General features: G+C 35.4%; 2 protein-coding genes across 2 annotated transcripts; both read right to left on the bottom strand.

Moving 5' to 3' along the window:
* Window positions 1–1512: 1512 nt before the first annotated feature.
* On the bottom strand, window positions 1513–13252 carry LOC115724730 (cytochrome P450 71D10-like). Its single transcript, XM_030654064.2, has 2 exons — window positions 12180–13252; window positions 1513–2497 (listed from the first exon to the last, which is right to left on the bottom strand). The coding sequence occupies exons 1-2, from the start codon at window positions 13110–13112 to the stop codon at window positions 1871–1873; spliced, it is 1560 nt and encodes a 519-aa protein (XP_030509924.2). The 5' UTR covers window positions 13113–13252; the 3' UTR covers window positions 1513–1870.
* Window positions 13253–19347: 6095 nt separating this feature from the next.
* LOC115724622 (cytochrome P450 71D10) lies at window positions 19348–22293 on the bottom strand. The gene is made up of 2 exons (XM_030653951.2): window positions 20491–22293; window positions 19348–20141 (listed from the first exon to the last, which is right to left on the bottom strand). The coding sequence occupies exons 1-2, from the start codon at window positions 21472–21474 to the stop codon at window positions 19515–19517; spliced, it is 1611 nt and encodes a 536-aa protein (XP_030509811.2). The 5' UTR covers window positions 21475–22293; the 3' UTR covers window positions 19348–19514.
* Window positions 22294–27503: the final 5210 nt, after the last annotated feature.

Below are 27503 nucleotides of genomic sequence, written 5' to 3'. Positions count from 1 at the left end.
GAATTTCGAAATATTGAAGAAGAAAAGAAGAGGGAAGTGGCGGCTAAAGATAGGGAGAGAGAGGCTCAATTTTTTCTGAATCAGAAGTGTAATTTTCCTGAAGCCTTCACTATCTATTTATAGCATTCCACTAGGGTTAGGTTTGAATTATTTGGCATTAAAATAATGAAAATATCAGTTTAAATTCCCTACAAAAGTGGCCGGCCCTATACATGTGGATTTGGGCCTTACTTTTTGCAATTTTGCAGTCTTATCGTTTCTGCATCTGATTTTCTCAAAACGCCAATTTTCTAATTCAACCATTTAAATGCTAATTCTAACTATTTAATAACTATAAATAATTATTAAATAATATTATCATTTATCATATTTATTAATTGAACCATACAAAGCATCATAATTAACAAATATGCCCCTAAAACTCTTTCTTTACAATTTCGCCCTTACTTAGTGAAAAATTCACAAATAGACATAGTCTAATTTGAGAATTATAATTGATTAATCAAAACCAATTATATGAGTCTTACAAGCAATATTATCTCAACTAGTGCGGGGACCATGGGTCTATATAACCGAGCTTCCAATAAGTAGATCAAGAATTTATTACTAAAATTCACTGACTTATTAATTCTTCGTTGAATCCACGCATAGAACTTAGAATTGCACTCTCAGTATATAGAATGCTCTATATGTTCCACCATATAGACACATCATTAGTTATCCATTGTTATAATCCTAATTTGATCAATGATCCTCTATATGAATGATTTACACTGTAAAGGGATTAGATTACCGTTACACCCTACAATGTATTTAATCCTTAAAACACTTAACCCCGTATAAATGATATTTCAGCTTATGTGAAATGAGATCTCCACCATTTATTTTCGTTTGGTCAAGCTCGAAGGAGATCATCCTTTACTTACTATTCGCCAGATAGAAGCTATAGATTCCATGTTTATGTTAGCGCTTTCACTCAATTGCACTACCGTGTTCCCAAAATGTACGTATCACCCTGACCTAAAAGTAGGCTTAACTAACAAATCAAAGAACACGAATAGCCTCCTGAGATTGAGCCTAATCATAACAGGATTAAGATCATTTGATCTAGGATCAACTATGCGATATTGACTTGAATAGATATTACGGTAAGTTTAATAAATCTAAGTCAAAGTTCAATATCGGTCCCTTCCGATGCATACTCCATGCATCCAACCTGAGCTTTACTTTAACCAATGCTCTGGAAAGAACATAGCATTTCTCCAAATACAAGTAAACTCTGTTCTAGATTATCATATCAGTAAAACCCTATGTCTGATAAATTTAGGAAACTTTATTCACATAGTCATGTTTACTTTCTAATGTGTTGACAGCACAATAAACAGGATCAAGTATGTGAAAAGGGTTTCAGATGAATTTATACATTATGTACATATAATCATGATGAAATAAATCATGTGAACCATGCAACATTAAATGTTATTTCTGATCTATATTAATAAATGAATCTGATTATATTGAAATGAGTTTTATTTAGGGCATAAAACCCAACAACATTTACCTTGATTGTACGTAGGTTGAAACCTTAGCATCCTAAATTATTCAGTTTTTCTTAAAAGAAAAAAATTTTGAGCAATCCTATACATTTTATTAAACCTGATCATCGGATCATGCCTGGTGTCATAACTAAAACTAGTAGTACTCAATATAGTGACATATTTATTTATTTCAAGTAGCTAGTCATAAAACCTGATAAAAGAAATACATAAAATATAGATAAAATTAAGAAATTAAGAACATATGGCAAATTTAGATCATAAGTGAAAGTAGTGCATAGTAGAAGAAAGTTTCTAGGTATCTCCATGTGTTTTTATCCAATAACCAAAGGATTATTTCTAGGAATTGGGATTACAAAGAGATCCCCTTTTCTTCTAACAGTCATGCCAAAAACCTCAGTCATGTCAAGATTTTCATGAGTTATTCCATTAGGAAGTTTCCAATCAAAATGGTATAATAATTGTGCTAAAGGAAACTCAATATCTGCTATGGCAAATGATATACCAGGACATATTCTTCGACCAGCACCAAATGGAATGAGTTCAAAGTTATTCCCTTTAAAATCAATTGAACTATTAATAAATCTTTCAGGGTAAAACTTCTCAGCTTCTCTCCAGTACTTTGGATCCCTTCCTATTGCCCATGCATTAACAAGTACTTTAGTTTTTGCTGGTATGTAATAGCCATTCATGACACAACTTTCTTTAGATTCTCTTGGGATTAACAAAGGCCCAGGAGGATGTAATCTCATGATTTCTTTGATAACCATCTTTATGAATTTAAGCTCATGAAGCTTTGTTTCATCAACATTATTATTTTTCCCAAACACTTGTCTAACCTCGGCTTGCGCCTTTGCCATTGATGTCGGATTTTTCAACAACTCTAACATTGCCCACTCTACAACTGTAGATGATGTTTCACTTCCTCCAATGAACATGTCCTGAAATAATGATAATAACTAATTATAATTGTACGTGATTTGTGTTGTCTTTGGTGTGATTTATCCAAAAAAAAAATATATATGTTTGTGTCTGTGTTTATCCCACATTGCTCATATGAGTAATTTGTAGTGTTTATATTACACTTAGTACGTAGCTACTAAACCTTAAACCCATGATAGAGTTTTGGTAATTGAATAAATGCTATGTTTGGTTTAATTTATCAAAAAGAAAAAAAAATTATAAGTACTTCCTCCAAACACCTGCAAAATTAATAATTGTGGTAACGTTTCTCCAAATGAAAATGTCTCAAGTCGAGTCTTCGGGAAGCAAGTGGTCGTTCAAAAAGGAGTTTCAGAAGGTTAGCTTGTCCATCCAGAAGAAGTCTCGTGGAAAGTGAGTCAACTTCGGAAAAGGAATTCTGGAAGGCTAGCTATACCCTCCAGGAAGGGGTTCAGGATAGTCTATTCCTTCGAGATTGCGCTTCATTAGTTTGGGACATCCGTCCAGGAATCGTTAAACTTTCCAGAGAGAGCTTGATGCCAATAACAGACTTGGAGATCTCATTGTAAACAGTTAGTTAAGTCGGTTAAGTCTTAACTAAATTAACTATTTAGTTATCTGAAGTCACTGCCTTTTGGGATTCATATCGTCAATCTATAAATACAACCATCCTCTTCATTTGAAAGATAACACGAAACACCAGAAACAGAGTAAACAAGTTCTTTGAGAGAGTTTTGATTGAGATGTAAAGAGAGAGAGTACAGAGAAAAGAGAGGATTGGGTTTTGGGGTTTGTAAAGGAGAACTGTAGATGAAGAAGCTTGAGAGAATTCAAACAAAAAATTGCTATTAACTGTATTGTAATTGTGTTCTTGCTCAATCAATAAAGGAATTTTCGGTGGTGTTCCAAACAGTAGTAGAATCGTAGATTACATTGATCTATCAGACTTGAACCAGTATAATGTTTGGTATTGTTTTTCTATGATTTTCTTGCATTTTTTTATTTTTGATTCTGTAGTCTTTATTATACTCTGTTACTTTTCCCATTCTTTGATTTAATTTGTTTGGTTAATTTTGTCATTGCTATAATTGTTTGTTGATTCATTTGAAGTTAGTTTGATCCTACACAATAGTTAAAATTTCCCACAAATCAAAGCTAGGTTATCGATCAAGATCGCAGAATCAAGATTCTTTCCACTGCAACAATCAATGTCATCAATGGCAAGATTCGAATTGGAGAAGTTTGATGGAACGAGAGACTCCACACTATGTAGAGAAAGTCAGAAAGGGATCCTAGCTAGTGCATCAGAAAAGTCTCCAAAGTCATCGAAGATGAGAAGTTACTTACCGAGAAACCAGGAGAGAAAGCTGAAATGGAGGAGATGGCTTATTACACAATCATTATGTATCTTTCGAACAATTTTAGAAGAAATCTTGTCACAGAGAAGACGACGAAAAGAGTCTAAAATAAGCTAGAAGAACTCTACATGAAACCATCGACTACTAGCAAGATCAATTTTCTAGAAAGGTTATATGGTTTAAGAACAATTTCTTCCCTTTCTTTAGATGATAAAATTATTGACATGTTTAATGAGATTATTGTAGGATTGATTAACATAAATCATAAATTTGATGAAGCAATCTAGGCCATCATTTATTGAGATCTCTCCTGATTGCGTATCAAGTCAAAGCTAGCTGCCGTCAAATATGGCTGAGATGTGATTTTATTATAAGATGTTCTTACCGCACTCAAGTCCAAGGATTTTGAATTGCAATTGGAGAATGAATCCAAGAAGGACGAAGTGTACCTAGCAAGTGGGAGATCACCAAAGAGAGTAAATTCGAAGAGTAAACACTACATCTCTAAATCAAGATCGAAATTCAGGGAGAAGGAATCGTGGAGGTGTTATTTTTGTGGAAGTCCTAGACATTTGCAAAGATACTGCAAGAAGTACAAGGAGCAACAAGACTTCAAAAAATCTTATAAGTGAGACAGGAAGGACTGCAAGCATAATCACAAGAAGAAAGATTCAGCTGCAATTGCAGAGGACAATGTTGACTACTCACATATGGAGAATTATTTTCCATCTCAGAATCCTCAATGAACAGGGAGTGGATTCTTAATTCTGGGTGCACTTATGACATGTGCCTGAATCGAAAATCATTTTTTGATTATAAATTAGTTGATGGAGGTAAAGTTCTAATGGGTATTGAAGTTTCTTGCAGGGTCATTAGAATCGGAAAGATCGCCATCCGATAGTATGATGTCTGTTAGGCTATTTTTAACTTATTGCTCGAGTCATTTTTAGAGTTAATTTTCTTCTTTATTGTCACTTTTTGAACATAATTATGCTTATTTTCTTTGGTTTCAGGTTTTGACTCTTGGAATGTATAAATTGGTCAAATATCAGAAATACGACGATCTATAAAATAGACAAAAAATTTCAAGAAAATAAAGTTAAACCTTCAAGCCTAAATTCGATTATGTTCTGTTCAAATTTTGAAAAAATGTCAAAACAAAGAAGTTTTAGTTCTTTTTTTAGCTTTCCAATGCATCCTGAATCACCTCATTTAGAGTTTGTATGTGAAAGTTATGTACATTTGATCAAGAAAGGTCGAAGTAGAAAAATGAATTGTTGCCGCAGCAAGGCTCATGGTAGTTGCGACAAATTGTCGCTACAACGAGGCTCATGGTGGCCGCGACAAGGGTAAAGTACAGAACTGTTGTTTCTCGCATGTAAAAAGTCGTAAAACAATAGTTTTGTACTTCACCCTCGCCGCAACCACCATGAGCTTTGCCATGGCGACAATTCACCGCGGCCACCTACATGTTCATGACAAATATGAACTATATTTTCTAGCTACCATGGAAGCGTTCAAGAAAGCATTATGGCTACCATGGAAGCGCTTAAGAAAGCATTATGGCTTCGAGGGATTTTGCATGAAAGGAAATATATAAAAGGAGGAATAAATGTGTACTTAGATAGCGACTCGTCTATCCATTTTTTCAAGAACCCAATTTATCATTAAAAGAGCAAAATTATAGACATAAGACTCTATTGGATTAGAGAAAGGTAGAAGAATGACTGATTGAATTAGAGAAGGTCAAATAAGAAGATACTCCATCGATGTTGGGACAGAGGTCCTAACAGTTAACAAGTTTCGGCATTGCCTGAACTTGATCAATCTCATAAATTAGCATAGTAAGATACCTGGAACACCAACCATGATGGATGCATACTTTTTTCATCACCATGGCTTTTAATTTAAAGGAACTAGGTGGAATTTATGGTATAGTTCCTCCAAATAAAAAGGTCTCAAGTCGAGTCTTCAGGAAAGCTAGTCATTGTCTAAAAAGGAGTTCCGAAAGGCTAGCTTGTCCATCCGGATGAAGTCTTGTGGAAAGTTAGTTATCATCCAGAGAGGATTTCTAGAAGGCTAGATGTTCCCTCCAGTTGGGGTTCTGGATATATAGTTTGTTCCTTTTAGATTGCACTTCATCAGTTTAGGATGTCTGTCAAGGAAGCGTGATACTTGTTTGGAGAGAGCTTGATGCCAAGAGTTGACTTGGAGATCTTATTCTAAGGAGCCATTTAAGTCGATTAAGTCTTAAACAAATTAGCTATTTAGTTATTTGAAGCCACCGCCTTTTGGAATTCATATCCTCGATCTATAAATACAGCTATCCTTTTCCTTTGAAAGAAAACACGAAACACTGGAAGTAGAGTAAACAAGTACTTTGAGAGAGTTTTTACATAGAGGTAGAGAGAGAGAGAGAGAGAGAGAGAGAGAGAGAGAGAGAGAGAGAGAGAGAGAGAGAGAGAAGTACATAGCTAGAAAAGAAAGTATTGAGTTTTGGTGTTTGGTGTTTGGGGTTTGTAAAGGGAAAGCTTTTGTAGATGAAGAAGCTTCTCACAGAAGAGTGTTAAAGAGAAACACCTTGAGAGAATTTAAATAGATAATCGCTCTCAACTTTAATGCACCTGTGTTCTTGCTCAATCAATAAATGATGTTTCAGTGGTGTTCTTTAATTAAAGTAAAACCATAGATCACATCAATCTATCAAACTTGAACTAGTATAATTTTTGGTATTGTTTTTTTTTTTTTATGGTTTTCTTGCATTGTTTATTTTTAGTTTTATCGTCTCTGTTATACTCTATTATTCTTCCGATTCTTGAATTGTATTTAGTTGATTTTTTCATTGCAAATTGTTTGTTGATTCATTTTTTTTTTGAAAAGAAGAAGAAACTTCATTAACATAAGTCATCCAAAATCAAGGATGAAATTTCAGATGGCAAAGTAGCCACACTGAATGTACAATCAGCTGTATGAACAGAATTACGAGCCAAAGCATGCGCAACCTTGTTCGCGGATCGCTTAACAAAAACAATTGAAACAGACAATAAATCTACTAAGAATGCCTTACAATCATGAATCACAAAACCATATGGAGAAATCATTGGTTTGTTAGAATTAATATCATTGACAACATTAAGGCAATCGGTTTCCACAATCACATCTCTCCATCCCTTGCTCTTAATCCAACTCAAGGCCTCCTTTATTCCCACTGCTTCAGCCAAAATCGGTGCAACTACACCAGAAAAACTGGTTTGCCGAGCCTCCAGTAGTGCACCAGCACTTGTTCGAGCCACCATGCCTGCCCCAAACCTTTCCTCTTGTTGAAAAATGGCCCCATCAACATTAACCTTAAGCTTTTGAAACGAAGGAGGAGTCCAATGCTCATTGTTAGCTACCCTGCTGTGACTTGTAGGGGTAGTTTGAAAACGATTTTGAGCATTTATCCAATTAGCTAAGGTGAGTTTCGCTGATGTGACAATTTCTTCCACCAAAGGTGACTTTGCATTCCAGACTTTATCATTCCTGAACTTCCATAGAGACCAACACAGCATAGATACTTCAATTTTTGTTACAGCATCCCATTTAGCAAGACCCGATTGGAACCAAGCTGCAAAAGTTACATCAGTTGAGTCTATACTTCTAATTCCCATATTACTCCAGCAAGCCTTTGCAACAGAGCAGTGCACAAACAAGTGAAGAGAAGTTTCTGCAGTCGTATTACACCATGGGCATCGAGTATCAAGGTGTACATGCCTTTGCCGAAGCTGTGAACGAGTAGGCAAACACCTCGAACATGTTCGCCAAAGAAAATTCTTGACTTTAGGGGGTAACTTAAGATGCCATAAAGCCCTCCAAAAACCCGAGTTGTTGTCTTGAGACCAATTTCCTTTCAATTCTTGAAGACAATGGTATCCACTCTTTACGGTATACATACCAGATTTTTCTTTACACCAGTACCAGCCATCGTTAATTCTTGTAGAATTTAGAGGAATACTTAGCACTAGTTTTTTATCCCTTTCATTCAACACATCCTCCAAAACTTCTTTATCCCATTCCCTCACACCTATTTTCATCAGAGAACTTACCGTAGCGTTATTCAACACAGGATGAATTGATGAAATGAATGGATCATCATCATGCATAAGCCACGGCTCCTTTAGGACAGTAACCGAATCACCTGATCCTATAAGCCTTCTCATACCCACCTTAATGAGATCTCTTGATGCTAGAACACTTCTCCATATGTAGCTTGGATTGGCTCCCACTTCAGCAGATAAGAACGAGCCCTCTGGGAAATATCTAGCTTTGAATATTCGAGTAACAAGGCTCTCGGGATTAGTCATGAGTCTCCATCCTTGTTTGCCCAACAATGCAATATTGAAATCCCGAAGATCTCGGAATCCCATACCGCCTACGCCCTTGTGCTTGCTCAGATTTTTCCAACTAAGCCAATGAATACCATTCTTTTGGGATGATTTCGAATGCCACCAGAAATTACACATACTTCTCTCAATATCCTTACAAGTATCCTGAGGCAATTGGAACACATTCATAGCATACGAAGGAAGTGCCTGAACCACAGCTTTGATTAACACTTCTTTGCCTGCTCTAGATAACAACTTCCCATCCCAACTTTGAATCTTCTTTCTCACTTTGTCTTTCAGGTAGCCAAACACTACAGACTTATTCCTAGACAAAGTACTTGGCAGCCCCAAATACTTACTATCCTCCCCTGCTTCGATAATGCCCAAAGTCTGACATATACGATCTCTGTCTTGACTTGTGGTGTTTGTGCTGAAGAAAGCTGAAGATTTAGCAAAATTAACCTTCTGACCTGAAGCCATTTCGAAGACCCGAAGCAATTGCTGAACTCTTTGAACGTCACTATCATTTGCCTTGCAATACAGATAGCTATCATCCGCGAAGAGCATGTGCGACACCACCGGGGCTTTGTTTGCAACCTTGCACCCATGAATCCACTTTCTTTCTTCATATTTCCTTATCAAGGTCGAAAATCCTTCGGCGCATATCAGAAATAAATAAGGCGAGATAGGATCCCCCTGTCGAAGTCCTCGAGACGGAACAATAGGCCCAACCTCATGCCCCCCACTAACCACTGTATACTCTACCGAGGATAAGCAACTGGCAATCATTCGAACCCATTTCTCGTCAAAGCCCATCTTCGTCAACATAGCGCCTATATAAGACCATTCGACCCGATCATAGGCCTTGCTCATGTCCAATTTAAGCGCCATGAAACCATCCTTTCCACGTTGCTTCCTTTTCAAATAATGAAGAATTTCAAAAGAGACCATGATGTTGTCAGTTATCAGTCTTCCTGGGATGAATGCGCTTTGGTTCACGGAGATAATGTCATTGAGAAGCCCTTTCATTCGATTAGCGAGTACTTTTGTAATGACTTTAGCTAGCACATTGCATAGCGAGATCGGTCTAAGCTCCGTCATCTTGTCTGGGCACTTCTTTTTGGGAATTAAGACCACGTTTGTCTTGTTTAAACCATGTGGCATTGCTTCCTTACTGAAGAACTCCCTTACCGTATGTACTACATCCCCTCCAACTATATTCCAAAATTTTTGATAAAATGCCGGATTCATCCCATCAGGTCCCGGGGATTTGTCAGGATGCATTTGGAACACAGCCGCTTTAACTTCCTCATCCATAATTGGTTGTAACAACACTCTATTATGATTCTCTTTCACCACATGTGGTACACAAGACAAAATTTCTCTCCAATCAACAACTGAAGCCTGAAACAACCCTTGGAAATAATCAAAAATGACACTATTCAACCCACTTTCCCAATCCACAAAGACTCCATTCTTATTTTTTAGACGCACAATCTGATTGTTTCTACGTCTAGCACTAGCTCTAGCATGAAAGAACTTACTATTTTGATCGCCATCTTTGAGCCATAGTTGTTTAGACCTCTGCTTCCAATAGACCTCTTTTTGATGAAGAACTTCAAACAACTTCTTCTTAGTTTCACTATACTGTTGCAACCCGTCCTCATCACTTCTTCCCTTAAGCCGCTTAAGAGCCATATTACAGCTTTTAATTCTTTGAGAAAAGTTGCCTTCCATGCCTCTGCCCCACTCCGCAAGAGCTTCACCACATTTACTAATTTTGAACTGAAGGGATCCCCTTATATTATTTTCCCAGCATCCTCGAACAACTTCCTCACAACCCGGTTCACTCAACCACCAATTTTCGAATTTAAAATGCCGATGCCCCTGCTCTTTATTTCGAAAATTTGTGTTCAGAATCAAAGGTGTGTGGTCCGAAGGAGAGACATCATGGTTGAAGAGTCTCGCATAGCTAAACATTGCCAACCAATCATCACTTATCATGACCCTATCCAACCGAGCCTCAATCCAATTTGGTGTATTTCTTCCTTTCTCCCACGTAAATGGATGACCATATAACTTTAAATCTTGCAAACCACACTCCCCAATCGCTGCCCGAAAGCCATCAATGAGCCAATTTGGATAGCGATTACCTCCTTTCTTCTCGCTTTGCTCCATTACATTATTGAAATCACCAATTAGACACCACGGCAAAGAACTTTCAGCTTTTAACTCCCATATTAAATTCCAAGTGTTAGCTCTAAGACTTCGGTTTGGCTCCCCATAAATGCCAGTTAGCCGAAATTGATGAATGCCTTCCCAAGAGATAGAAGCATCTATATGGTTCCGAGAGTAACCATTGATTGATACTTCATCTTTGTCTTTCCACAACAGAGCAAGCCCCCCACTTCTTCCTTGAGCCTCCACAACAAAACATCCTTCAAACCCAATAGAACTACTCAGCCTCTCCACTTTGTCCTTTTGACATAACGTTTCACATAAGAAAACAATACTGGGTCTCTTTTGACCAACAAGTTCGGCCATGAACTGATAGGACCGCGGGTTCCCAAGCCCACGGCAGTTCCATCCTATAATACTCATAATGTTGGGCGAGCCCCATATGAGAAGCCCGCCAAATTTGAGTTTTTTGAAAGCCCAACATTTTCCAAGCCCACCGAAGCTTCCTTTTCCAAAGCCTCTGTTGACTTCCTTCTTTTATTATCCAGTATTAAAACATTCTCATCCAAACTATGTGTAGCTGATTCCTCCATTTGTGAGTCAGAGATATCCACAATGAGATTCTTTCCCTTATTAGTCTTCCTACAATCTTGCAAATCCACCTCATGATTCAAATTAGCTTCTTTTTCTCCACCTTTCTCTCCATGATTCTTGCCACCTTCCTCTCCCTGGTTGTCACTTTCCATATTGGTCTTTCCCATATGATTCTCCACCGGTCCACCACTGCTCTCTCCGACCACCGCCCCTGGAGTCCACCCTCGGGTTCTAAGCCATTTCGCACCAATGTTTTGCTTACGGTTCTGGAATTTGGCTCTCATGAATTCCCCATAAGGCTTAACGATTTGGTCTAAAGGTTTGTCAAAGAGTTTGACACAAAACCTTTCTGAATGTCCAATGATTCCGCATATAAAACAAAATGTTGGCGCCCTTTCATACTTGAAATTTGCCCAAAATGTTGTTCCATCAGGCTTTGTCAATCTCATACGCCTTCTCAAAGGTTTGTTGATGTCGATGGTTACCCGCACTCTGAAATAATCCCTCCACACGCCCAAGAAATTCTTAGGATCCGACTCCACAAACTGCCCCATGACTTTGGCTATATTACGAAGAACACTATCTGACATACACCCAGGTTGCAAATCAAAAACTTGAACCCAGATGTCTAACTTATTCAACATTATCTCTTGCGGATTCTCACCCTCTTTCAATCTGGCCAATATCAATTGCATCCGATTAAATGTCCAGGGGCTCCCAGTAATCACCCTTTGTATGTCCACTTCATGATAAAATTGAAACAAATATCTATCTGGTGGTAGTTCCTTGACAAACATGCCCATGCCTGGTTTCCATAGCGAAGCAAGAACATTCTGCATTATTTCAAACTCAACATCTCTGTCTGATAAAAATCTGCCCACTAAGCACCATCTCGCATCGATCCCATCGTCTTCATCCCTCTCTTCGATCGCTACCACATCCTCCTCTTCGTCTGCTACCTGCACCCTCAGAACCTCCTCTTCCAACGCTTTCATATTCCAACTGCCCGACGCCATAATGCTGGAGAAAAACACAGACCGAAAATACAAACTAATTCCAGAAAGAAACGATTAACAACACCATGTCACAAGACAAGACTATATTTTGACTGGTTTTTATGCATAATAGTTGCAATTAATTTTCCACAATAATGATTAAGTTATAATATATAATAATTAATTACTTACCAAGATGATTGCTGTGATGTTTAAAGGCTCTAGTGGAATTGTTAGCTCATTACTACCTTGAAGATCCAAAAGAACATCCAACAAACACTTGTTATTTTCGGTCAAATGATTAATATTCTCTTGTTTACTATCCTTTTTATGCTCATTTACAATGTTATCAAGAGTTGCTTCTATTATTTTGACCTTCTTTTCCATATTATGGCCCGAGCGACTAATCCAATGCAACCACTTTTGTGAAGGGAATGCTTCGGTGACACTAAAACCGGCAGCAATCTTTAGAACTTCTTCAACAGTCGATATAAAGGCTCTTTGGTCTTTACATTTCTTACCAAAGGCTGCCCTTGCAGTGATGCTATATGTGAGTGAGAATATTTTTACACTAAGATTGAAAGACTCTCCTTCTTTTGAATGCACATATTGAATGAAATCAAACACTTCTTCTTCTCGAATGGTTCGAAAAGATTGTACTCGTCTAGGGCTTAAAAACTGTTCTAAGCAAATCTTCCTTATTTGTCTCCAATAATCACCGTAATGTGCAAAAACAATATCAATACCATAATACTTACCAGCAATGAGGAGAAAAGGCCTTTCAGAAAAGTTGACATCATGAGTTTTCATCATCTCTTTCGCAATCTCAGGTGAAGAAACAACAATGTGAGGAACTTCACCGAGTTGAAGGTGCATCAATGGTCCATATTGCTTAGCCAAATCCCTCAACCGGCGATGAGGGAGAGAAGAGCCTATAAGGTTGTGTAGATTTCCAATGAGAGGTAGCTTCATTGGCCCTGGTGGTAACTTTGGTGTTGAGGAAACATTGCTTGTTACAATAGCTTTATCATGATTGGTTTTTGATGATGATGTCTTCATAATCAATGGGATGATTATAAGAAGTAATGTGAGAAGGAATAAGATTGATGGAAAGAGGTAGTCCATGATATAAATTAGAGATGAATAATGGAAAAGAGTGAGTGGGAGAAGAGAAGAGAAGAGATTATTGTTTGGAATGTGAAACAATGCATGAAACTCTACTAACTCAGTTTGATTATATATGCAAGTTGTTATGTACTGTCCATGCTTAAATATTAACGAAGTATATTTTTTTTTAATCAGTAAATCATTAAGATGCATGGAAAAATTAAACAAAGAGAAGAAGACTGAGAAATTAATTCTATGTGTAGAGAAGATGGACCATGATGATGAGATAGCTCTCATAGCTAGGATGCGATGAATCATGGCAAACTAATGCATGCAAAGATTATAATTTGTCAGTATACAATTAATTAATATTATATATGCAAGTTGACTCTCTGTCAATAACTATTCATTATTAATTAATTTGTTTATAAAATATGTATATTATATATCAATTATACTTTCAATTTGATCATATAATATACATATTTTCATGCACATTCATTGAGATTTCAGCTTGATTCTTTGAGCATCATGTATAAATAATAATAATATATAAATAAAATATTTCCTACCAAAAAGAATATTTTAGAATTTAATTTATCGGAATTTTACACTATATGTTTTTAGTGGGACTAATTAGGATTTTTTCCTTCGGAACTTTGACATTTACCAAATCATGCCCCTGAACTTTTTTGGCCCTTAAAAATTCCACCTGAACTTTTGAGATTGTTACATTTAAGGACTTTTGTTCATTCAATTTTACTGTTTCAGTGATTGTTTATGTACTAAACCATGCTCTCTAGACTTTGATATCTATCAAATCATGCCCCTTGAACTTTGATATGTACTAAATCATGCCCCCTAAACATTCATCCATGTTAGAATTTTTTTACTAAAATTGAATAAAAGTCCATAAATTCAATAATCTCAATAGTTCAGGGGTATTTTTAACGACCTTAAAAATTTAGGGGGCATGGTTTAGTACATGTCAAAGTTTGGGGGAGGGGAGGAATCGTAATTAGCCTTTTAGTGGTGTTGGCTTTAGGCTTTGTTTAGCAGCTCCTTTGTGAGCTTTGAGCATTTTGCTTGAAGAGGTTGGCTGACAATTTGGTTGTCTCCTAGTAATATTTGTGCACCTTTCATTACTAAAAATATGGTGTATATTTTCGATTTTTTGCAATAACCAATATAAAAAGCAAAGATAAAAGTAAGGAGAAAAAAAAAAAAGAGAAAATTCGCAGACCTATTATTTTGAAATAACCGAAGACATAGGTCTCCATTACCCTAGCTCCATATCAGATATACGTGGAGGCCTAAGTCTTCGTTTTTTTTTTTTTGAAAAATAACGAAGACATAGGTCTACAAAATCCTAATTTCAGATCTGAAACTCTCAATTCTTCTTTCTTATTTATCTTTTCTCTCAACAAAAAAAATGTTGCCGCTATCTCTCTTACGATTCCATATTTTCCATACACCATCATTTTCCTCATTTTTCTTTCTAGTTTTCTCACCCGTAATACATATACACTATAAAAATTAATTTATTTTAGGATAAGAGGGTTAATGTGAGATTTTAGGTCGACAGTTTTTTTAGGGTTTCTGAACGATGACGCTCGACTAATGGTGGCGACTTTGAGGCGTTCGACGTTGTCTTTTAGCTTGAATTAAGGTATACATCACTTTAATATATGCCCTTTAGCTTATATTTTAGTTTTTAGTGTGTATGATACAGAGTTTGGATATTGAGGTGGTGGTCAAAAAATCTACGGTGGTTGTTGGAAGGTGCTCAGATATATGGTGGTGTTAAACAGTGGTGATTGAAAAATAATGTTCTTTAAGTATTTTTTTATTTTAGGTTGTTGTAGGTTTGGGGCTCAGTGGAAGCAGTCTTAACGGTGACAACGATTTAGGGTATAAATATCGCTTTGTACATAATATACATATAAAAAATACCTTCGTCTTCGGTTATTATGAAATAACCAAACACATATGTTCCCCATGTCTTCGGGACCTATGTCTTCGCCTCAATTGTCTTCGGTAGCGAGAATTTTTTTAACCAAAGATAAACCAACTTAAAAGAACCGAAGAAAAAGCCTATATTTCTAGTAGTTAGTGATTTGTAGGGCTTTGTCCCTTTGCTAATTACATTGAATGAAATTTTGCCTTAAGAAAATCGAGTACTTAATTATACTATATAAACATATGAATATAAATAGAGAATTGTTAAAAAGTACTAGTTGTGTCTAGCACCCTTCTCGCGGTGTCATACTGCTATTAGTGTAATTAATTATCGACTCTCATATAACTTAAAAAATAGATTTTAAAGAATATCACTAACTAATTATAGAATGTCACCTATAGAAAGTGTTGGACACTGCTGGTGCCCAATAGCAACGCTCATATTATGCTCTCGAGAGTTTGATCATCACTTTTGTACTATTTTTCTAAGTTGAAAAAGGTAAAGCTTAATTAAGGTTAGTTAATAAGGTTGGGCTAACTAGTGTTAGAAAACTTTAGCTATAAAGACAAGTTTGAAAATTTTCAAACTAAATTATATTTTTAAGATTCATCATAACCTTTGGCTATTAGCAACCTTCAACTACCCTATGTAGTAGATTTAATTTTAAGGTCATTTTATATCATTAATTGTTATTTTATTACTTGACTTCTAGTTCTTTTAATCTACACGTTACGTCATTCAAATATTGTACTTTACTTTTACCTAACAAATTCAACAAGGGAGAAGAAAAAAAAAAGCAATAAAAATCCACACTACTATGAAATGGTCTTTTGCATCTGTCAACACGTCAGTCAATGCCCATAATCGACGGGAAGAGACCACTTTAAATTATTTTTGTCTATTTTGTAACAACGCATGTTTGCGCCTATTAAAAACCCCATTTTCAATTTTGTATTGGTTTTAAACTGACGCAAAGTAGCGTCAGTTTATAACTAAGTAACGCAACAAATACTTAAAAAAAGTCTAAAATATTAAATATTCGGCCAAAGCCCATTCTACAAACCCTAGAAAAAACCCTACCCCTAAATACACACTTGTCTTATTTGAATATCAATTGTCAGCCAACCCCTTCACTCTTTCTCTTTTTTGGGTCTCTCCCAACCAAGTCCGTAACAACCACCCGAGACGAAACCCTAGCATTGACGACCCCCATGAACCCACGGCTACCAAGAATGGGGGTTCTTATGCCCAATGACCCTAAGCCCAACGCATCCCATGCCCAACGACTCCAAGCCTCGATGACCCAGCGTTGATGGCCCCCAAGACCCAATGACCCGCTCCGATGACCCCAAGCCCTGATGACTCTTTATTCTCTCTTTCTCCCTCTCTTTCTCTTTATTCTCTCTCTATCACTCCTTTGTCATCTTATTTTTCTTTTTCTCATATCTCATTTTTTTCCATCAACGTGTGCAGGTGGTTCACTCGGTGGTTGTTTGCACGACGACCTTTTTTTTTTTGTTTGCACGGTGGTATCTGAGATTTTTATTTTGGTTGCATCTGTTTATAATAACTTATGCAAATGAGAAATATCATTTTTGGCGCAGCATTTGCATCGGTTATGAAAAGATAAACAAAATTAACCTTATGCCTCTTTTTATAGCCGACACAAATAAAGATGCACAAAACCAAAAAGTTGAAGATAGTTTTTAATTTGATATTTGGTTGGGAGGAATAAAAACATATGAATAGGAATAGGAACAGGATTATGGGAATAAGAATAGGAATGAAATGGAATGGAAAAAATTTTAAAATGCATAAAAAAATTGATAAAAAAATCATTAAATTTTTTCTTATGTTACATTGGAATGATTTTTCCTTACATTTCAAAATGGAATAGTCATTCCACCAAAATGATAGAAAGGACATTCCAATACTTTAAAATGCAACCAAACAAAAAAAATAGAATAAAAATTATTTCCTTTCTAGTCCATTTCATTTCATTACCTCCAACCAAAGGCGACCCCGTTTGATTGGAAGGAATGAAAACATAGGAATAAGAATGGAAATGAAAATAAGAATAAAAATGTAATAGAATAAAATTTAAAATGTGCATAAAAAAAAAATTGATAAAAAAATGATTAAATTTTTTCTCATCATACATTGGTCCAATGATCTTTCCTTCCATTTCGAAATGGAAAAGTCATTCCATTAGAATGACATTCCAACACTTTAATATTCAACTAAACAAAGGAATAGAATGAAGATGATTTTCTTTCCTTTCCATTCCATTTCATTATAACCTCCAACCAAACGCCACTTTAGTTCTCATGTTTGAATTGTTGTAACATATAAGCTATGCTACATGGTTTTTGATAAAATTGGGCATGACACAAGTTATGACTTCGGTAAAAGTATAGAAAATCTGCTTTAGCCGTTTCTCTAGGATTATTTTCACCATGATTGATCGGTCTATCTTTCATATCTAAATTTGTTTATTTTCTTGAACATTAGATTTTATAATGATGTAAAATTTGTTTAAAATAATGTATGTTTACTGTTGTGATCCTTGATCACGTCAGTCAAGAACACTCAATCAAGAACTCATAAACAAGAATGCCTTATAATAAACAGAAATATATCAACAAAGTTAATCAACTTTAAAATAATAAACTTATAACATGAATTGAAAGCAACAAAATGACAACATGCAAGAGAGAGGGGATTAGAGCTGCTTCTGTTTTATCAAATCATGATTTGAATTGAGCTACAATTAAACAATTTTGTACAAGGAGAGATTGAACTTAACTATAGGAAGCTTTGCTTCAAGAATTACATAAATCCTCACATGAAACATTGGTGATAAACACACACCAATTCTTTCACAACCCTCAAATCTCTCTAAAAACTCGGCTAAAGAATTAATGAGATTAATTCACTCTTTTATAGCTTATGGTTCTGACCCAGATGATCAGCTCACAAGGATTTTTGATCTCACATCTATCTTCACTAAAATAGTACTTGTCACTTAATGTGTGTGATGATGACTAGTTACTTGTAATTAAACACAACATTTACATGTATACAAGAGATGAATCTGAGAGGTCCCTGGTTTCTTCTAGGTGTTGATTAATTACCTTCAAATGTGAGTTGAGGAGTCATCCAAGTCGGATTCGCATCAATCATTTTTATGTCTACTTCTTCCATCTCGCAAATACTTGGTTCCTGTAACTTTTCAACGGGAACTAAGTTGAGGTCGTTGAGTTCGGCTTGCGACGCCAGTTTGGCCAACGAATAGTGTTGGAATTTTGTTCTCTTGAAATTTTTCAATTTTGAAATAATCAGATTTTTCCAAGTGTTTTTTTTTTTTTTTTTGACTTTTTCCAAATATTTGGCCACTCTGATTCCCTTCGCTTGGTATTCTCCAAGTACTTGATGCACTACCAATTGGGAATCACTAAGGCAATGTACTGCCTTCGCATTTACTACTTTGCCATTCTTAAGCCTGCTAAAAGTGCTTCATATTCATCCTTGCTGGGAATTGAATTTTTAAGGCATAATGAAACTTAAAGTTTTATGGTGAGACTATAGGATTATGCTTGCTCCCGAGCTCTTGTTGTTTGATGAGCCATCAACAAATAATTTCCTGATTTTTTGGTTTGAGATTTCCTCCATATCTTTGTTAGTATTTATTCCTTCAATTAAAAAAATATAACAGTGCTTGCCCTTTGATGGCTGCTCGTGGGTGATAGGTAATGTCAAACTGTCCCAATTCTATTTACCATTTTATCAATCGACTCGAGGCGTCAGGTTTTGACAATACCTTTAGCTACAGATATTTAGTTTTAGTCACAACAAGTATTGTGACTAAAAACTCATTTAGTCACAGCAAATTGTGATTTTTTTTGACTAATACCTTTAGCTACAGATATTTTAGTCACAACATAGGACTTATTATTTATAATTAATCACAAATTTTTTACTTTTAGCCACAAGTTTTGTTGTAACTAAAAGTAAAATTTTTTGTAGTGACTTTGTAAGAAATTTTGAGTAATAATTGAGGTTGAGGACGATATCGAAATCAGGATTTAAGTAGCTTTATTGCATATATGCTTGTTTTGATATCTATACGTACATTCACCTTGATTGTAGGTTGAATCCTGATTTTAGCATCCTAAATTATTCGGTTTTTCTTAAAAGAAAAAAATTGTGAGAAATCTTATACACTTTATCAAATTTGATCATCGACTCATATCTGGTGTCATAAGTAAAACTAGTAGTCAATATAGTGACAGATTTATTTATTTATTTATTTATTTTGAAGTAGCTAGTCATAAAACCTGATAAAAGAAATACATAAAATAAAGATAAAATTAAGAAATTAAGAACATATATAGGAAATTTAGATCTTAAGTGAAAGTAGTGCATAGTATAAGAAAGTTTCTAGATATCTCCATGTGTTGTTATCCAATAACCAAAGGATTATTTCTAGGAATTGGGATTACAAAGAGATCCCCTTTTCTTCTCACAGTCATGCCAAAAACCTCAGTCATGTCAAGATTTTCATGAGTTATTCCATTAGGAAGTTTCCAATCAAAATGGAACAATAATTGTGCTAAATGAAGCTCAATATTTGCTAAGGCAAATGATATACCAGGACATATTCTTCTACCAGCACCAAATGGAATGAGTTCAAAATTATTCCCTTTAAAGTCAATTGAACTATCAATAAATCTTTCAGGGTAAAACTTCTCAGCTTCACTCCAATACTTTGGATCCCTTCCTATTGCCCATGTATGGACAAGTACTTTAGTTTTTGCAGGTATGTAATAGCCATTCATGACACAACTTTCTTTAGATTCTCTTGGGATTAAAAAAGGTCCAGGAGGGTGTAATCTCATGATTTCTTTGATAACCATCTTTAAGAATTTAAGCTCATGAAGTTTTGTTTCATCAACATTATTATTTTTCCCAAACACTTGTCTTACCTCAGCTTGCGCCTTCTCCATTGATGTCGGATTTTTCAACAACTCTAACATTGTCCACTCCACAACTACAGATGATGTTTCACTTCCTCCAATGAACATGTCCTGAAATAATGTTAATAACTTATCGTAAGTATTTTCGCCACACACATGCATGCAAAAATAGTTATACACACTACTACTATTTACTTCTTTCATTACCATTTTCATGGCCTGCATAATTAGTGTAAGTCATAAAAAAGTTGTAGGGATTTTTCATGACCATTAAAGCTGGACGTGAAAAGTATACTAATCATAAAAAGTGTAAGGAAACGTATTGTATAATAATTTTTTATTTAGCATTAAAAAAATGTGAAAGAGAATTTTATGACCAGCTTTGACGGTCATAATGACCCTTTTTCGTAGTGACAATAATAATTAAGTTATAACATATATATAATAATTAATAACTTACCAAGATGATTGCTGTGATGTTTAAAGGCTCTAGTGGAATTGTTAGCTCATCACTACCTTGAAGATCCAAAAGAACATCCAAGAAACCCTTGGTTTTTTTTGTATAATGATTAACATTCTCTTGTTCTCTATCATTTTTATGTTCATTTACGATGCTATCAAGAATTGTTTCCATTAATTTAATCTTCATTTCCAAACTAGGCCCTGAGCGACTAATCCAATGCAACCATTTTTGTGAAGGGAATGCTTCAGTGACACTGAAACCGGCAGCGATCTTTAGAACTTCTTCAACAGCTGATATAAAGGCTCTTTGTTCTTTACATTTCTTACCAAAGACTGCTCTTGCAGTGATGTTATATGTTAGTGTGGATATTTTCTCACTAAGATTGAAAGACTCTCCTTCTTTTGAATGCACGTATTGAATTAAATCAAACACTTCTTCTTCTCGAATAGATCGAAAAGATTGGACTCGTCTAGGGCTTAACAATTGTTCTGCACAAATCTTCCTCATTTGTCTCCAATAATCACCATAGTGTGCAAAAATAATATCTATACCATAATACTTTCCAGCAATGAGAAGAAAAGGCCTTTCAAAAAAGTTGAGATCATGAGTTTTCATCATCTCTTTCGCAATCTCGGGTGAAGAAACAACAATGTGAGGAACTTCACCGAGTTGAAGGTGCATCAATGGTCCATATTGCTTAGCCAAATCCCTCAACCGGTGATGCGGGAGAGAAGAGCTTATAAGGTTGTGTAGATTTCCAATGAGAGGTAGCTTCATTGGCCCTGGTGGTAACTTTGTTGTTAAGGAAACATTGCTTGTTATGCTGGCTTTATCATGATAGGTTTTTGATGATGCCTTCATAATCAATGAGATGATTATTATAAGAAGAAATGTGAGAAGGAATAAGATAGATGGAAAGAGGTACTCCATGATATAAATTAGAGATGAATAATGGAAAAGATTTAGTGAGTGAGAGAACATAAGAGATTATGTATGCGAAACAATATATGCATATGAAACTACTACTCAGTTTGATCATATATATACATGCAAGTTCTCCATGCTAATTAATTATTATTAATGAAATGTATCATTAAGATGCATGGAAAAATTAAACAAAGAAAATGAGACTGAGAAAATAATTCTAATTATAGAAAAGAAGTATATTACATGTGCCATATGATGATGAGATAGCTCATAGCTAGGATGCCATAAATCATGGCAAATTAATTAAGTGCATGGGAAGATTATAATTTGTCAGTATACAATTAATTAATATTAGGATCATGCTATACATTTAGTCACAAAAAAATTATATTGTAACTAAAAAGTTATCATTAAAAATAGCAATTTTTTGTAGTGTCCGCCATTGTTTGTCCCTACGGTAATCTTGAATGAAATTTTTGCCTTAGAAAAATGAGTACTTATACTAAATAAACATATAAATATAAGTAGTAAAGGATAGTATATAGTATAATATATGTATCATAGCATACCAAATAGATTTATGTATGAGAAATATGTTTTTAAGCACGCGCGCTCATATTATAAATGGGCCACATTAGGCAATGCTCTAGAGAGTTTGGTCACTTTTGTATTATTTTTCTAAGTTAAAAAAGCTAATGCATGCTTAATTAAGGTTTAGTTAATAAGGTTGGCCTAAAGGTAGGATTAGGAAAATTTAGCTATAAAGACAAGTTTGAAAATTTTCAAACCCTAATTTGATATTATTTTTTAAGATTCGTCAAAACCTTGGCTTTTGGCAACCTTCAACTACCCTATCCCTATGTAGTAGATTCGATTTTAATGTCATTTTATAGCATTAACTGTTATTTTATTAGTTGACTTTCTACTTCTTTTAATCTATAGGTTACCACATTCAAATATAGTAGTTTTATTTTTACCTAACAAATTCAATAAGGGAGTAGAAAGAGGAAAAAAAAAAGCAATAAAAATCTACACTATTAAAAAATTGTCTTTTTGCGTCGGTCAACACGTTGGTTTTTAGACTATTTTTAGCCTATTATTTAGATCATTTTTAATAAATATTCTCTTTTTAAATGTCAATTTTTGAAACAGATTTACACTTGTTTTCTTTAGTTTCAGGTTTTGACACTTTGGATTGAAAAATTGGTCAAATATCAAAAGGACAGTGCGGGATCGAAAATTAATTTTTTTTTTTGTAGTTGGTGTGCTAGTCACAGCGACAAGGCTCAATTGTAGCCGCGGCAAAATTTTGCCATGGGTCGCCATGACGAAATTTTATAGAGTCGAAATCAATTTCTCGAGGAGCTCTAGTCGTTGCGGCAAGGCATGGTGTCGCTGCGGCGCCGCCTCCGTACGAAGATTGGGAAGTTTCATCTTTTTGCAATTTTTGGCTAAATTTTTTGTTCCAAATAAAAGGGAGGCTTCGAATTTTTATTGAGTTAGACAAAAACGAACCCTAAAAGAGAAGAATAAGAAGCTTGAAGCGAGCATCGACGATCCATGACAGGCCCCTATCTAGTTTTCTACTCTTCTCTTCAATTTCCTACATTTTTGTTTATGTTTAATTTGATTATGAATATGTATTTGAGATTATGAGCTACTATCTCTATTTATTAGGGATTGGATGAATATTGATTGAGATTATCCCATCGTTTAATGCTATTTTATTGTTCTTTCTTTCTTGTTATTGTGATTTGTTCATCTTTGTGCTTCTTATACATATTTAAGACTGATCAACTTATGCATGACCGATAATCCTAGTATAAAATTTGAAAAGTGATTATTGGGAATGCTCTAAATATGAATGAACATAGGTCACTACTGTAACAATGACTTTTTGCTTCGATTTTTCAATGATATATAAAGAATTTTTTTCGATTAGTGTAATCGACGCTATAATCATAGACGCAAATATAGTGATATTTTTTGCTTCGATTATGAACCGACGCTAATTTTTTTTTTTATAACTGAAGGAAAAACCAGTGCACTGATGCTAATTATTTTTTTAAAAAAAAGTTAGTATAATTTTTTTTTTTTTTTGTATAATGATTAAAATTAGTATTTTTTATCAAAAGTACGAGTTACATTATCAAACTTTATTGGGTAATCGAACAAAAGTGAATAGAAAGATCGTGAGGGAGGGGTGGTTTGGGATACCCATGCTACTTATTTGATAAAAGATTATTCTACGGATGAAGTAAAACATGCTCTGCGCACGACTCCATGATAAAGCTCCAAGCCTAGATGGTTATAACAGTGCCTTTTTCAAGGATTCTTGGGACAATACTGAAGTTGTTCTTTCTTATATTAATATTGGGAAGCTTATAAAGGAAATTAATTCCACTACTATTATACTCTCATTCCTAAGATTGTGTGCTTTGATTCAGTTAGTGATTATAAATGAATTGCTTGCTGTAATGTGGCTAAAATGGCGACAAAAATGATTTGCAACAGACTTAGAGATGTGATGTCAAACATATTTCTGAGAGCCAAAGTGGCTTTATAAAAGGCAAGCAAATTGTGCACAATATTATAGTTTGTCAAGACATGGTTAGAGGTTACAAAAGGAAAGCGATGAAGTCTGGTTGCCTCTTCAAAATTGTCTTGCAAAAGGCTTATGATACTGTGAATTGGGAGTTTCTCAAAGAGATATGCTTGAAGCTCTTAATTTTTCTAAGAAGTTTGTGGAGCTTATCATGACTTGTGTTACTACTCCACATTTTCCTTTTATGGTGAATGGCTCCTTACATAATTTTATTCAATCTAAGAGAGGCCTTGGACAAGGGGGCCGAATGCTGCCTCTTCTCAATGTAATTGACATGGAGTACCTTTCGAATTATCACTAGAGTAGCCAAGAATGGGGATTTTTTTTCCTTCAGAGATGTAAAAGCTTGAAGCTTAACCACTTGTGCTTTGCAGATGGCTTACTACTTTTTTTGCAAAGGTGGTTTCAAAGATCCTAGCTCCTTTTTAGAGGCTTTCAAATCTTCTCGAATTCTTCTAGGCACAAAGAAAATATTGGGAAGTCTGTTGTGTATGGTGTAGGTACCCTTTAACCTTTGAAAGAATTATTGTTACGTTTTGGTTTCAAAAGAGCAAACTACCATTCAAGTATCTTGAAATGATAATTTTCTCTAAAAGAATTTTGAAAATAGACTATGAAGGTCTAATTGAGAAGATAACATCTAGGATAAAAAATTGGAGTAGTGCTAAAAGTCTCTTTTATACAGGAGGAATGGTTGATGAAGAAAGCCAGACCATCATCTTATTGAGATCACTTCTAATCGCATGTCAAGAAATTATGGTTGCCATCAAGTATGGCAGGGATGTTATTGCATTGGAAGATGTTCTTGCCGCACTTAAATCGAATGATCTCAAAGTACAATTAGAAAAGGATTCCAAGAAAGAAGATCACCCAAGAAAGTGAGTTCGAAGAGTAAACACCATCACTCTCAATCAAGATAAAAGTCCAAAGAGAAGGACACAAGGAAATTAATGTCACTTCTGTGGAAGGTTTGGACATTTGCAAAGATTTTGCAAGAAGTACAAGGAGCAAAAAGGCTTCAACAAATCACACAGTGGAGATAAGAAGGACTTCCAGCACCATCATCATGGGAAAGACTCTGCAGCAATTGATGAAGATAATGATGCCTGCTCCACAGATGGAGAATTATTTTGCATCTCAGAATCTTCATTAATGGATAGTGAGTGGATTCTCGATTCTGGATGCACTTATCACATGTGTCCAAATCAAGAGTTATTTTTTGATTACAAGTCAGTTGATGGAGGTAAGGTTCTTATGGGTAATGATCATTCATGTAGGGTCATTATTGGAACCGGGAAGGTGGCCATCAAACAGTATGATGGCAGAATTAAGGTCCTGACAAACGTAAGGCACATTTTAGACCTTAGATGAAACCTCATATCCCTAGGAGCACTCAAGGATGAAGGATACGGATACACGTCCATGCACGGAAGCTTTAGGATCACCAAGGTTCTTTGGTAGTGATGAAAGGTAAAAAGGTCAATGGTTTATATGTTCTCCAAGGAAAAACTCTCCCAGCTGGTGAAGCTAGTATGGTGAAAGGGCTAGAATCGAATATGAAGTTCTGGCATCACAAACTTGGACATATTAGTGATCAAGGCCTCAAAGAACTACACAAACAAGGTGTAATTAAAAATTTAAATTCTGGTGCCTTACCATTTTATGGAGCTAGTATTTTAGGGAAACAACATAAGCTGAAGTTTAATCTGGCAAGGCACACAACTAAAAAGATACTTGAATATGTGCACGCTGATCTTTGGGGACCATATAAGGTGCCTACTCACTCCTGTAAGCAACATTTTCTTTCAATAGTTGATGATTATAGTCGGTGTTTTGGGACCTACTTGCTAACCACTAAAGATGAGTGTCTGGAATAGTTAAGAATTTGGATAACTTAGGTGGAAAACCAAACTGATCTTAAAATTAAGAACCATAGCACTAATAATGGAGTAGACTTTGTTAACTCCGAATTTGACAAGATGTGCCAAGAATTTGGCTCATTAGGCATAGAACCGTAGTGAAGACCCCGGAGCAAAATGGTGTTGTTGAAAGGATGTACTGAACCTTGTTGAACAAAGTTAGATGTTTACTGTCAGCTCTTGGTTAGGAAAACCATTTTTGGGGAAAGCCTTAGCAAACGGAACCTACCTTGTTACCATGAGCCCAAATAGAATTATAGACCTTAAGACACCTTATGAGATGTGGGACAACAGAACCCCCAACCTAGCGCATTTAAGAAAATTTAGGTGTACTACATATTTACACAAATCAATTGACAAGCTGGAACATAGGTCTGTGAAGGGAACTTTTCTAGGTTATGCCTTAGGAACAAGGGGTACAGAATCTACATTTCCAGAAGGGGCAAACCAAAGGTTGTGATTGCTAGAAATATTATTTTTAATTAGTTAGAATATCCTCACTTGACCTCTAGGAAGGGTAGTATGTCTTCGTGTGTTACAGGAGAAACATGAAACAAAGACACTGTAAGTGTGGAGGTGGAGTACGAAACAAAGCTCCCGAAAGAAGTTTCACAGGCAGAAGATAGTGTGGATCTGGAAGACAATGCACATCCAAAAGCTGTTGTGGAACCAAAAGAACAAGATAACGAAGACCTAATAGAGGTAACAGAAGGGTTCATATAGACAAGTCCGGAAGGTTATCAGTTGGCTCATGATAGAACTCGGAGAGAGATTCAACCTCCAGCAAGGTTCACAGAAGCAGACATAATAGCATTTACATTGGCGACAATTCAACAAACTGAAATTAAAGATCTCAAAAGCTATGAAGAGGCAATTTCAGGTGGAAACAAGTCTGAATGGCTCCAGGCCACGGATGAGGAGATGGATTCTCTACGAAAAAACAAGACTTGGATTGCTAAGATGAAGTCGGAAAACAAGAAGATTATGGAGTGCAAATGGATTCTCAAGGTGAAAGAGGGAATCAATGAGAATGAACCAGTGAGGTTCAAATCTAGGTTAGTGGCTAAGGGTTTTACTCAAGTGGAAGGTATAGACTATACTAAAATCTTCTCACCTGTCGTAAAATATAAAATGATAAGATTGATGATGTCTTTGGTAGCACATTTGGAGTTTGAAGTTGAACAACTTGATGTCAAGATATCTTTTTCTAATAGATTCTTGGATGAAGAGATCTATATGAAGCAACCATCTGGGTTTCGGGTGGAAGGAAAAGGAGTTGAGTTATTTGTAAAGTTAATAGATCTTTGTATGGTTTGAAACAGTTTCCAAGATAATGGAATAAAAGATTCGATACTTATATGCATCAAATTAGATTCAAACGATCAACATATGATCATTGCCTTTATGTTAAGAATCTGGAGCAATCTACAGCCGTGTTCTTATTGCTCTATATGGAGGATATGCTCATCATGAGAAAAGATAAATCAATGATCAAAAGTATTAAAGCCAAGCTCAAGAGAGAATTTGAGATGAAAGAGCTTGGGCCAATTCAAAATATA

The sequence above is a fragment of the Cannabis sativa genome, chromosome 6 (assembly GCF_029168945.1).
Source record: "Cannabis sativa cultivar Pink pepper isolate KNU-18-1 chromosome 6, ASM2916894v1, whole genome shotgun sequence".
NCBI classification, from domain to species: domain Eukaryota; kingdom Viridiplantae; phylum Streptophyta; class Magnoliopsida; order Rosales; family Cannabaceae; genus Cannabis; species Cannabis sativa.
This window is presented reverse-complemented; position numbering and strand designations above follow the sequence as displayed.

What these genes read in the sequence shown, in the direction of transcription:
- LOC115724730 (XM_030654064.2), bottom strand. Translation starts at nt 13,112, where the DNA reads ATGGACTACCTCTTTCCATCAATCTTATTCCTTCTCACATTACTTCTT. An exon ending in ACATCACAGCAATCATCTTG is followed by an intron (nt 2,498 to 12,179) that starts GTAAGTAATTAA and finishes TCATTATTTCAG; the next exon opens with GACATGTTCATTGGAGGAAG.
- LOC115724622 (XM_030653951.2), bottom strand. Translation starts at nt 21,474, where the DNA reads ATGTTCTCTCACTCACTAAATCTTTTCCATTATTCATCTCTAATTTAT. An exon ending in ACATCACAGCAATCATCTTG is followed by an intron (nt 20,142 to 20,490) that starts GTAAGTTATTAA and finishes ACATTATTTCAG; the next exon opens with GACATGTTCATTGGAGGAAG.